The sequence below is a fragment of the Cyprinus carpio genome, chromosome B23, assembly GCF_018340385.1.
Source record: "Cyprinus carpio isolate SPL01 chromosome B23, ASM1834038v1, whole genome shotgun sequence".
Classification (NCBI taxonomy): Eukaryota; Metazoa; Chordata; class Actinopteri; order Cypriniformes; family Cyprinidae; genus Cyprinus; species Cyprinus carpio.
In genome coordinates, this window is record NC_056619.1 from 15,204,327 (window position 1) to 15,217,614 (window position 13,288).

Here is a 13,288-nt window from a genome sequence, read left to right on the forward strand (position 1 = left end):
GAATATGTACATAAATATGCAGTGTTAATACAGTTACTGTTCTAAAAACTTGCACAATTTTTAAAGCACACTTTCAAATGTCTACTTACAACAATTTCTCCAAAACGCTGAAAAATGTTAAGCAGGTCATGATAAGTTGTGGTTTTCTCCAAATTTCCTATGAATAATGTCCTTGTAGCTTTGGGGTGAAACTCATCTATACGTTCATCCAAAGGTCGGAACTCATTCTCACTCTCGGTTTCTATTGAGGAATAGATTAGAGATCAATGTTGGGTCAAAATGCTGCTTCTAAATCTAATAACAACAAAGGATTCTGTACAAAACGGGAGCAACCTACCTGGGCCATGCCAAGCAGTGACATCAATTTGCATGCCAAAAAACAGCTTCCCTTTAGATGCACTTAGAGCTTTTTCTTGGTCTTCTTGCTGGCGAAAAAACACTAATCCATATCGTTCCTCAGAGGCACCATGGATTTGAACTGATGTGACTTTGCCATGTTTCTTAAATTCATGGAAAAGACCATCCTTCAGGCTTGTATCTAAAATTGATAGGGAGAGCATAATCACATTAATTCTCGCCAAAGTGCGTTCCAACTTGCTTAAATTAGTTGAGCAATGGTTTTTGTTTTGCTGTTTGAAAAGTGCATGTGTTCATTTTGACTTCATAAAAGCCTCACCCGTTGAGCGCACAGGAAGGTTCTGCACTTTGATACCAAAACTTTTGCGAGGTTCATCTTTGTCCAGTGAAGGTAGGGGCTGAGCAGGGGGGGCAGGTACAGCTGCTGACTGAACAGATCTAGCTGGAGACTGATCACTGGAGCTGCTGCTGGAATCACTACTGTGAGAGAAAAAAAAATAAATAAAAAAAAAACACAAACCTGCTTAGAATGTAGACTCTAACAAGAGGTGAACACTACCAAATACATAGTGCTATAAATATGCTGTGGTTCAGAACTCTGCAGAACAGAACGATTATCAATCAGTGACAACATAGGCAAACATATAGCCTCATGAGATTTTTTTTTTATTTTTTTATTTTTTTTGGTGAATCCTTCAGGGGAATATACAATACCTAACTACTAAACATATCGTACATAAAATAAAGCTAATATATGTAACAGCTAATACAGTTTATTCATGCAGTTTATTTTTCCACCTCAGAGAGGCACTATTGCAAAAAAGAAATTCTGTCAGTACTGCAAAAAAGAAACATGTGAAAGTATCTACCACACTCTAGGTAATCTTATTTGGCAGCTGCAACAGAGTATTACAGAGGAAAAAAAAGTGGATATCTAAAACTAATTCCTCCACTCACACAGAAAGGACTGGCAAGAACACCTGACATTCTTTTGTATGAGGCTGTACTAAATCTACATAAATACTACACTGGTGTTAGGCTAGTCATTTTCAAGGTTCAATTAGTGAATTAATGCTTTATTTCTCTACATATCCATATAGCCACTGATGTGCAAGCCACCACATGACTGCATGAAAAGCTGAAATTTGTTCAAAATTTAAATCAGTGTATTTGAACAGAAACAACCAAGTGCTTGGTTCTTTCTATTCAAATAAAGTCATTTGGTAGCTTGCACAATTGTAATATTAGAATAATAATTAAATAAATGCATATACACAAATCCATCTTTCTTTCATTATGCTTATAAATTTAAAATGCTACATATAAATATATTAACTGCCTTACACTGACACTTAAATTACAGTGGATAATTCTTTCCTCAATGATTCAGCCATATACATGGCTTTCCTTTTGTCTGTTTACATCTTTGCACTGCCCTCTCTTCTCACTCGCTCTCGCTCTCAGAAGTGCGGCTGATAGGGGCTGGCCTGTGGGAGTGGGCAGGGAGCCAGCAGTGGCTAGAAATTTCCAGTTCCAACTGGATCTCACGGGGGTGGGGGGAGTTCAAGTGGGCAGTGTGAAAATACACCAGGCGTTGTTTCTTAAAATTCCCCTACAGCATTTTCTCCTCAAGAAGAGGGTACAATACAACTAATAAGGAAAACAATATGCTTCATTTTTTTAATATGCACAATGGCCCTTATTTATAAAAGAACCAACTCTGCTTTCCAAAAAAAAAAAAAAAAAAAAAAAAAAAAAAAAAAAAAGTATTTAAGTCAAAGAAAATGAAAGTGTCACCCTCAAGATTTCCTTGCATGTCTACAAACAAATATTAATATAAAACGGCACTCAATTCCTATGGAAGCCAACTGGATGTTTAAAGTGTAACATTCAAAAATTTCTTTATTCATTTCAAATAGAATTTTGCACTAAAAATAAAATCATCACGAGCAGAACATTTTCACCCTCTGGGTGACTATCACTCAGCTAAATTTAGCCTTAGGCATCAATAGAAAAACCTTTCCATTTCTTAGAGGTTTAACAACATTACAAATAGGTAACAGACGTTTTTGGATTCAATCCCAGGTAAGTTTTTTTGGTGCTTCCTACTACTAAATGGTTAGCAAAGAAAGCTAGCTAGTGCTTTTCATTGGTCTGCTATGAGCTTTGTCTCTATCTGCCTTGCACTGTTTGCTGCGTGTCTGATGCACATGGAACAGCTCTGTCTAGGATGAAGGCATTTTCTAAAGGTAACAGTTTTAAAAGGCATTAGAGAGTAACAGTGTGGCCTTGCAATAACATTTAAAGGAGAATAGAAACAAGCAGAAAAGGATGTTTAACATGACCTATGTCCAGTCTCCAGAGAATTTATGGCATGCAAATGTACCACATCTCATTACAAGTGAAGGTCTGTGTTGATGTCCTAAAGCCGCAGGGCCACTTGTCAATCACTCCCAAAATGCATCTTGCACACAAATGATACTGAAGTATGAGTCATTGATGGCTGACCCAATGCCTTAAGCCAGTGTCTAGCCTGGTCAGCATCACCGAGTGAAAGAACGCAACGTCAACTAGGTCAGTCAACATCTCATATTTTAGGCCTGTTGTCACCAAGATACACAGTTTGCATGTGATTTGTCTGTTCAGACAAGGACAAAAGAAACAGCAAACACGCTCAATAATGAAACTGCAAGAATTGATGATTACACAGGACAACAGTACACAATTTAGAATTTTTGCAAATCTGCCATTTATCAAACAACATTAAATACAAAAACAGAGAGACAACAGAGCTGCTTTTGCATGTGAATTAAATTCAATTTTTAATCACACCAATCATCGCTTTGGTGTGAAAAAGCCTTTAGAGTTTCATGACTCTGTAACATTGGGGTTGTCATTAGGGCTGGGCGATATATCAAATATTAGCGATAATATTGCAATTATTTTGATGATGTTTGTTTGTTTGTTTATTAAGTTTTTTACACCATGTTAGCATCATAGCTATTTACATGGCAAAAAAGTTCAGTATCAACCATAAAACTTACATTATATAAAAATTTTTAACTTAACATAAGACAGAAAATCTAAAATACATTCAGGTGGTACATTTTCAAATATTCCATGCAAGCATGTTTCTGAATAAAAGCGTTTTCTAGCAGCATCATAAAAATTACAATTCAACAAAATATGCTTAATAGTCAAAGGAACTTTACATGAAAGACATAAAGGATGAACTTCGCCTATTAATAAAATCCCATGGGTAAGTCTTGAGTGCCCCAGTCTACACCTAGTGAAGACAACTTGATCATGTCTTGATTTCAAATTATATAAGATACTTCTTTTTATACTAGGGTTTTTGATGACGATGTAAAATTAGAATATGAATATTTCAAATTCAAGCATACTTTCCCAAAAGAACGCGCTGAACGTCCAAAAATGGAACATGTTATTGCGGACTGCTCTACATGCCTCTACTACGCGAGCTTTCATGAATGCGGTTGCCAGATATCAAGAGTTCAAATCCCCGAATCAGGGCTACGCTGTTACTTATATATATATTTTCTTCCTGGTGTTTTTGCTTATTTTAAGCAATCTGGCAACCATGCGCATACAAACGCTCACTCTTCATTGTGAAAGCGCCACCGCAGATAATCTGAAAAACAAACAAGCTGGAGTTTAGCGATCTAAATGAAAGCATCATTCAGCCGGTCTGTGTTCTTTCATGAGATCTCGACTGTACTGTTTGCGATTGTGGTCGCTTTATAAAGGCACCAACTCAATCGCTGTTGTGTGAATAGAGAAACATAGGCTATGGCAATGTGGAATTACTAATGGGAATTTCACTGTTATAATATTTTTCATTTGTTTTACCAGTTTTCATAATATAGACAGAGAGAGTGTATAAGTCTTTGGTATTAATTTCTATATAAGAAATACCTATGTGCTTCAGCAAATAGCTCCCCATCTGAGAGGGTTTTTAGTGCCAGTGGGAACACAGTTTTATGCCACAGAGCTTCTCTTAAACCAGAGACAGTAGACAGACGTGTGTTCTTAACTAAAAACCTGTAAAAGATACTTATCACAGTTTAATTATTTCCCCCAGTTGCACAGTGTAAATTGTGAATTGCATGCACTAAAAAAGTTAACAGAATGCACTTTCTGTACTTGTTTTGCACTACTTAAGTTACATATACATGTTAATTTAATAAAAAGCAGTAAGTGATCACTTGGTCTAGAGTTTTTTTATTATTTAAATGCAAATGCAAACATATCAAGATACATATCGAATATCGTAAACAAATTGACAATATCGAGATATAATTTTATATATATATATATATTTATATCGCCCAGCCCTAGTTGTCATTAATGAAAAGTTCAGCTGAAAATACTGAAAATTATATAGACACCTTTCTCAACATTCGGACTATTTAAATATGATGTCATTGTTGACATCAGTAACTGGTTTCCAATTACTTCCTCTAACTGGTAATGATTTACTGAGAAAGCACCTTGACTAGTACGTTTGTTTTTCACTATTTCAACAAATATATTTCCTGGTTATGAAGAGTCAACAGCACAGAGGTGCAGACCAAGAAGTCTATGAATTTAAGTTTCACCCAGCTGTTTAACAATAACATGCAAGTGATTACCCAGGCTGTATTTATGCTGTCCATAAATACAAGTAAAAAAAAATAGTAAAAAAAATAAATAAATAAAAGAACCAAATATTAAAGAACTGAACTTATTAATAGATTTATACGTCGACTAAAACAATAAGGCTTCTGTCTTTGGATATGCTTAAAAGCTAAATGGTTAGAGGTGGAAACCTAACTAAATGAATTCCCTTTGATAGTGTCATCTATAACGGTTTAAATATTTGTCCTAAAACATTTCCTACATTTTAAAATTCAAGGAAAAAATGAGATTAACACAAAGATAAAGTTATAGTCCAAAACCTGCTGGGGGCAATGCTTGACAAGAGCAGTTATGGCTTACACACATATTCACTCCAGGGCATCTCAATATGCCGACTCAAAGCCCTCAAAGCCAAATCTGCAACTGGGTCAGGAATGAGACGAAAAAAGAAAAAAAAGTTTGCATAAGAAGTATTCCTTTCATTGGACTTTATCATTTTTTTTTGCTTTAATTTTTTTAATTTTAAGGAATGTATTTAGGAGAAATGGATATTTTTTAAAGTTTTTTTTTAAAGTATTATGATGCAATACAAAATTATCACTAGTGCAGTTAATTAGATTTAAAAGTCACATAAGTAGTTAAGTGGACATAACCGGTGTGGTTGAGAGGTTAATGTTAAATAAACAAAAGGTTGCTCACCATACACTAACAATCTTGATGTAATCTGTTGAGCTTGATCAGTTTTACAGAAAAAAAAAAGAAACATGAGGAAAGATCTTGGTGGCCACATGTAAGAGAAACCTTTCCTCACAGACCAAAGGTGCATCTATTACCTACTGTCTTGAAATGGGTGAATACTAATAAGAACTGTAATCCATTTAGTAGAAAGTTGCTTAACATAACAATAGTCTTCATTGTAAGTGGAAAAAAAACATTTAAAAATGTCTCTGGTTTCTTTTTATAGCATCCAGGGATAATTTAATACAAAAAGAAAAGGCAACAAGCATCTTTTAAAACAGTAAACGTTGACTGGGAGATAAGCAATGATGAACGACAACAAAAGTATGTTTACCGTTACTGACTAACTACTTAATTTGTAATCAGTATCCATTGTTATCGACCACTTAAAAACCTAGGGGATCACCAAGAACAGCAAAAACAAAGCTATCACATGCCATTACATGAGCATGTGGATTGAGTCCAAAGATCAACAACTTAGCAACTGAGAAGTATCCTACTATGACTGCCTTTGTCATGCTATGATGAATTTAAAGGGTTAATCAATGGCTGTGGAAGTTCTCAGAACTTTTTGAAGCATCAGCATGCTAAGAGATGTTTAAATGTAATTTATGTGCCAAACAGGTCCTGACTCAAACTCAAGCTAATTGTTGATCCAGAGTTGCTGTGTCAGGCTGGTCAAGATGCTCAAACAAATAAAACACTGACGGATAGTGTCACAGCCACAATCTACAAATGATTTACTCGCCTGTGCATATTCGTTTTGGATAAAGTATGTTAACACTGAAAAATGCACATTTTAAACAGCACATAAGAATTTTGTACATATTCTTCAAAAGGAACAAAAATTCCATACTGTTGTTTAAGTACTAAAAGCCGCACAAACATGGCTCAACAATGATGACCAGTGTGAGGGAGTTTTGGGCAAGTTGACGGGACAGTCATTTGGCCTTTTCCAGTCAGTGCTGCTTTGCCACTAAAAATGTTACATTCATAGATCTACTGCATCCATTTTTATTCCCTGTAACTTAAATGTTTGATTTTCTGTGATGAAATCTACATTGCTGTTGCAAATTCTGCTGATTTTTCAGAAAGATAATGCTATCTAGCTGGCTAACAGATAAGGTTTTGATGAAATTGCAAAAGTGACTTGTGGTATTCTTGAAACCTGTTATAATGTGCATCATATGCCACCATTTTCCAGCAACAGTGTGTTTATAATTTTATAGACCGAGTAACTACATGATATCCAGTTTCAATTATTTTTGTCAAACACAAAAGAAGATATTCTGAAGAATATGGGTAACAGGTCCCCCCTATGACTTTCAACGTATGGCAAAAAAAAAAAAAAAAAAAAAAAGTAATTAGAAGATTTCCTCAGCAGGACAAAAAATAATTCACACAAGTCTGAAACAACTTGAATAAAGATTGAATTTAATTTTTTTTTTTTTTGGGTGAACTTTTAATTTAAATTTTTTATTTTATTTTGGTGGTGTGATGTGATGCGATTTCTTTGGAATGTTACAATCTATTGGTGAATAAAGAAGATCTGTGAAATTGCAAAGACTGAAGTCTCAAATCCAAAGAGATATTCTTTATAAAAGTTGAGCCTCGTCCACGCCCCTCTGAAACGGCTCGTTCTAACATGCCCCCACATAGCTACGTCACTATGTGGGAAGATTTGCATAACGCCGCCCAGATGTTCACACAAAGAAAGGCGGCGTACCTTTTATTCTCGTTGTAGTATTGTTGTTGCTGCCGCCACCACCATGTCGTATAGACTCTGTGTGTTTCACTGTGAAAGCAAAACTACTTTGTTTGGCCTTCCAAAAGAGGATGATATCTGCTTCGTCATGCCTGGAGCTGATCCGTGCTGGTCGCTGAGGAAAAACTTTGCACTGTGGTTCGCCGAATCGGCTTTCACCATGGATGAAGCGGAGTCCAGCCCGGGGTCGTCACATGTGGTTGCTGCAAGCCCAAGGTACGCTCCTTCATAGAATCCGCCTGCTGCACCGTTCTCAAGTCACCCGCCTCTGCGCACTCAAGCTGGCCGTGGCTCACTCTAGACCACGGCTCACTCTAGGCCTCTGGCCTCTGCTCACTCAAGGCTGCGGTGTGTGACGCTGTTTCATTGAGAAAGCGAAACTACTTTTTTTTGCCTTCCAAAAGAAGACACGACTAGAAATCATGTTTATATCACGTTTATAATGGGCTTTATGTCTCGTCGCTCCGGCCGGACAAGGCATTAAAATATGTTAAGAGGCGTAACATTTCCGTCACACGCTTGAGGCATTCGGCCAATCACAAAGCACTGGATAGCTGGCCAATCACAGCACACCTCGCTTTTCAGAGCATTGAGCTTTGTAAAAATCGACACGTTTCAGATGCGGGGCATAGAGGAGAAACAATAATGTACAGTGTGTGGAAAATAATGTGTTTTTTTGTTTAACCTTAAACTGCATAAACACATTTCATTACACCAAATACACACAATAATGTTCTTTTTAGCAGCATCATATGACCCCTTTAAATGTACTGGCATCAGTATGCTAAAGAGATGCACCAAGATGCTTTATTGCACTTACCTGCCACTGCCGCTGCTGCTGGTGCTGCTGACAGAGTCAGAGCTGGAGGAACGACTGCGGGATCCTGAGCCACTGCGGGAGCGTGCCGGCCGCGCTGCTTGATTCGGCAGCCTCTGTGGTGATGGATTGTGTGATTGCGAAGAGTGTGGTGAACGACTGCGACTGTGGTGGTATGTCCTTTCTCCTCGTCTGCCTCTTTCTTCTCTGTATAAATCCCGATGGACCACACTGGCGAGTGTGAAAGTTTCACGGGCACGGGGCTCATAGCGAGTGTCTGTAGTCTCAAAACGAGTAGGGCTCCGGCTTCGTGAACCATAGTAGGCAATGCCTCCCGGTGTCGAATCGCCACTTACTACTCCAGCAGCGCTGCTACTGCTTCCACCAGCACCGGTGCTTCCTGCAACACTCCCTGCAACACCTACACTGGCCCCTGATGAGCTGCTTCCAATGCTGCCACTGGCAGAACTGGCACTCCCGCTAGCTCCACTCAGGACCCGGTCCCTAGAGTCTCTGTAATAATCTGTTTCATAGTGACGTTGGCGGTCGAAACTACTGCTGTTGCTGCTGCTACGCTCATGGTGTCCATAGGCACTGTGATCGTAAGACCGCTCCCGACCGTCCGCAGCCCTACATGACAAGGAAAGGGATGGAGGATGGCAAAGAAAAATGGAAAGAATGAAATGAATGTTATTTTCATCCCTGACAGGCATACGAGTCAAGTGACATGCATTGAAGAGTGATTTAATCAAAACATAGACTGCAAGTGCATGTTGGAAAGATGCTGTCTTGGACTGTCTTTTCTTGTAGCATTCAATATAAATACCAGGACAGGACATCTTGGACATTTTTGTTTGTTTATTCATTTGGGGGATTTTGCTTTTGCAATTTACTCTTTTTGCATTTCAGAAATCAAACTGAATCCATACTGAAAACAAAAGGGTAGAAAATAATGCATGACAAAAGTCATGCATGCTATGGTCAGTCACATTCCAAGTTACACAGGCTACAGGAAAAAAAAAATCAGAGGAGATTCATTTACTTTACAATTGCAATTTACAATTTTCTAGATAACTAAAATGAACACTCATAAAACTACTGTTTTTGTTGTTGTTTTTGTTGTCTTTCTTCATGAGAAATTGCAAATACATTACACTTAGAGATGACCAATTAGATACAGTTATTTTCTTCTGCATTACCATGAACATAATAAAGCAAATATCTCTTTTAATTAGAAGTTCCAGACAACCTACTTCCCTTCTATGATAGAATGACATAACCACGGATTACGGTCTCATTTTGTGATTTAATTAACTAAACGGAATGAGGTTTCATGAATACAATTAAGTCATTCTCAAAGAATAAAATCAAAGCCACAGGTTATAAAACTCATTATTTTGGAATAAAGCTCTTTTACAATAATACGCTCCAACATCATTTGTTCTGGTCAGGCTGAAGAATAATGATTCATGTGGAGAGTGATCCTAAACCATGTTTATTTTTTGTTTTGTTTTTTTAAAGATGAACAAAATAAACCCTAACGAAATGGAATGAGTAAAAGGGGCGGCTGGGACGCCATGACACGCTAAACATCTTAGCTTCACTTTAATAGCCATTTTGAAACACTTGAAGACTTTCAGTTTCAGTAGCCCTTTTCAAACTATTAAAACATAACTGCAATCATTCCACAACCCTACATAGTCAAAAACCTACATATAGTAATATTTTTACATTTTACATTTTATATATTTATACCGAGTTCTGCTAATTTAATAGAACACGTAATAGTTTTAAACCAGTCAATCTACCTGCCGGTTTTACAATATCTTACAATGATAAATCCTTTGGTACTTATACAAATCATACAGATTGCAAATAAAAATCATTTCATTTATGTTTTTAAACTTGAATAGTCTAAAGTGTGCAACAGAAAATATTAATAACCAATAGCCTAAACTATGAGAAGTAGTCTATTAAAATAATATTACCACGGTTAAGAATTGTTCTTAGGCACAACAAGCAGTGTACCTAAAATCTGTTTAATCTTGCAACAGAGCTACCAACAGTTACATTTATTATTAATAATGATAATAATCAGAATAAACTAATATTTTGCAAAGTTATACCGACCACTGACCATTAATAACTGCATGGTTGCCAAGCAGCACAGCTAATATATTAATGTGTAAATTTGCTATTTATAATACAAGAATTTACACATTAATATATTAGCTATTTAAGTAAATTCTGTCATTTCTAATCACTAAAAGGTGTGAGCATGTTGCAACAAATCTGACCTAGTTAAATTAAATAAGTTTGGTTTCCATTAGAAATAGATGCTTTTGTTTAGTGAAGCCAGCTGTGTAACTTGACTGTGATCAACCTTCTCCTGTAATTTCCACAAGAACTGACAAACAGTGGTGACACATTGCATCACAACACTCCACAGTTCATTTGCCATCTCCTCCATTTTCATAGAGCTGTTATGCGTTTGGCTAGCTTTGCTGTATTCTTTTAAGTCATTTGAACCTTTTTTTCTTCATAAGCCTCAAACGATATTCAAATTATTCACGTAGGTAAAGCAGAGAGGCAAAAAGCCAGGGAGTGTGAAAAAGAGTGAGAATCAGGAGAGGGACAGCAAAGTGAGGTAAAAATCTGCAAATGCCAACAAGCTACTAAAAACAGCCTGTTTAACAGCTACATCTGTTAGTGGGAGATGGAAAAAAAGACAGGGGATCAAACTAGGGGTTAGAGAACAGCTAAAATACACAGGGCTGAACATACCAACCTTTTCAGACAGCGGTAACCCGACCTACAATTCCAAATACAATTTAGGGAGACAGAACTTTGTGAGCAAAAAAGGGGGTTAAAAATGTAGAATGGTAAGAAAAAAACAACGAAGTAATCCTTATCTTTCAGGATCCAACATAATAGTTCGGCCAAAAAGAATCCATGCATCTTAAAAAAATAAGTCAATATCAATATGGGAAAAGCGTATGGAGGTAAAAGTCAGGAGGTAGAACGTCTAACTCAGTTCAGTGTAAAAAAAAATCCCCATCAGATCAAAAACAGGCTGGAGAAAGATGTCCAAAAATATAAATCCATAATGTTGTTCTTCATACAGCATTACTTGTGTTCTTTATTTTCATTAGTCCTTTGAAGCGAAATGTCTCTGTAGATTTTTAACAATTTGAAAATGTAAAAATGTTCTGCATGATGCCTCTATCCTTATAAATCCCTCTTCAATGCATTAAAAAAATAGACTCAGTTATTTGGACTCTTATCTCACCACCTCCTTACAGCTGAAAACAGTACATTTCTCTGATATCCCGACAGAACAAGGTACCAATGTCCTAACTGCTGTGAATAGTAATAATCCAAGTCAACTCTGAAGAAATGGGCATTCGATCAATGTTTTACAAATCCCAGTGGAATCTTCATTGATGTTTGGAAAAAGAGATCAATAATCCAATGGCATTGGAATAGTCCATTAGGAGAAACCGACTTTCTTCTTAATTGTAGTGTATCCATAGTCTGCTGTAGTCCCAGATCCGTTATGGGGCTTTGTAATCCAGTGGCATATTTCACATCCAAACTGAGATGTCTTTAGCCCCACAATAGCAATACCTCCATGCTTTATTGTGTGGATCCAAAAATCAGTTCTTTCTTCGGTATATTAGACCAAATGCTACTTTTAATCCATTTTTTTTCTTTGGCATTTAGGAAAAAAAGCAAAAATTTACTTAAATGGTCTAGAAATAAGTAAGGAATAAATAAAGAGATTTGCTCACTGCGTTTCTGTCACATTCTACCATGATCAATGGCAGAAGTCTCCCATGTATTTAAAAGGCAAACCCTAACACCACAAATAATCCCGAGAAAAAAAAAAGAGAAAAGAAACCGTAGTGATAGAATATCCTTTGTCATTGGGTAGTATTAATCCAGTGTGATTAAGAATCCAGAGAATACCATCCAGAGCGCTCCAGATCATGGAATGGAAAGAACGGATTCCTAAACCACCCATTTCAATAATCCAATTACCAATCAATGGGTCTTAATTGATCAACACTGTAATTGAGTTACAATAACAGAGCAAAAACACATGATGTAACCCATTAATCCACCTTGGGCGGTACTGTACTCCAGAATAGGGCAATTCCAGGTAAGGCCGCGGTCACGGATTCGCTCTCGCTTCCAGAAATCCCGGAATATTTTGATATCCAAAACATGCCCTGGATTCTCTTCGCAGCGATATCCAACTCTGAGAGAATCCCCATGCAGAGGCACGCTAATCTCTACATAATGATAATGAATTTCGGTGCATGTTCACCATGCTTTGATAAACTTCAAAACTGGTTTGCTTTACACGGTGAGCGATGACAGACCTCAACCATCAATGCGTGATGCCCAAATTAACCCCCTCCAGTGTGTTCTCTTAATTTCCCTCATGTCACCCGCCCCAAAACAATAAATTAGCCCAATTAATGACGGAAATAACTGGGAGGGAGAGATGAGTTACAAGAAACGAATGGTCCCCCTGCCTTCAGAAAAACTATGTCCACTTACCCGTCTAGTCTGCGTTCAAAGCGTCCCTCTCTGCTGTGGAGTGACACAGGGGGCCCATACACAGGGCCCCCCGCCCCCCTTGTGAACCCTGAAACATCCCGCCCACGAGTGGCTATGGGCAGGCTATCTTCCAGGCCTCGAGCTGCACTGGGAATAGTTCCTGGCTCATTGTAATCGGTGCGTAGGTCCCTGTCTCCCATCTTGTTGACAGAATTATGAGCTTTCTGAGCACTCTTAATGTCCACAAAATCCACAAACGCTGCCACTCCACCCTCCGATCCACGTTTCGGGAGCACCTTGACACTCTCCACACGTCCATACCTAAAAAAGCAAAAAACAGCAGAAAAGGTATTTAATTGTAGCAAACACAAATGCATTGCATGGTACTTGCAATCAATTAAGCTATG

At 37.5% G+C, this 13,288-nt stretch overlaps 1 protein-coding gene across 4 annotated transcripts in view; it reads right to left on the reverse strand.

Annotated features, from left to right (window-relative positions):
• LOC109098214 (msx2-interacting protein-like) overlaps positions 1-13,288 on the reverse strand; it is a 28,233-nt gene that overhangs the window by 11,794 nt on the left and 3,151 nt on the right. For 2 of the 4 annotated variants that reach the window (XM_042750842.1, XM_042750844.1), the window contains exons 2-6: positions 12,882-13,202; positions 8,319-8,945; positions 677-837; positions 338-538; positions 90-241 (exon numbers count right to left, since the gene is read on the reverse strand). In XM_042750842.1, coding sequence (XP_042606776.1) covers positions 90-241; positions 338-538; positions 677-837; positions 8,319-8,945; positions 12,882-13,202 — 1,462 coding nt within the window. The other 2 variants (XM_042750843.1, XM_042750845.1) reach the window with 2 other exon arrangements.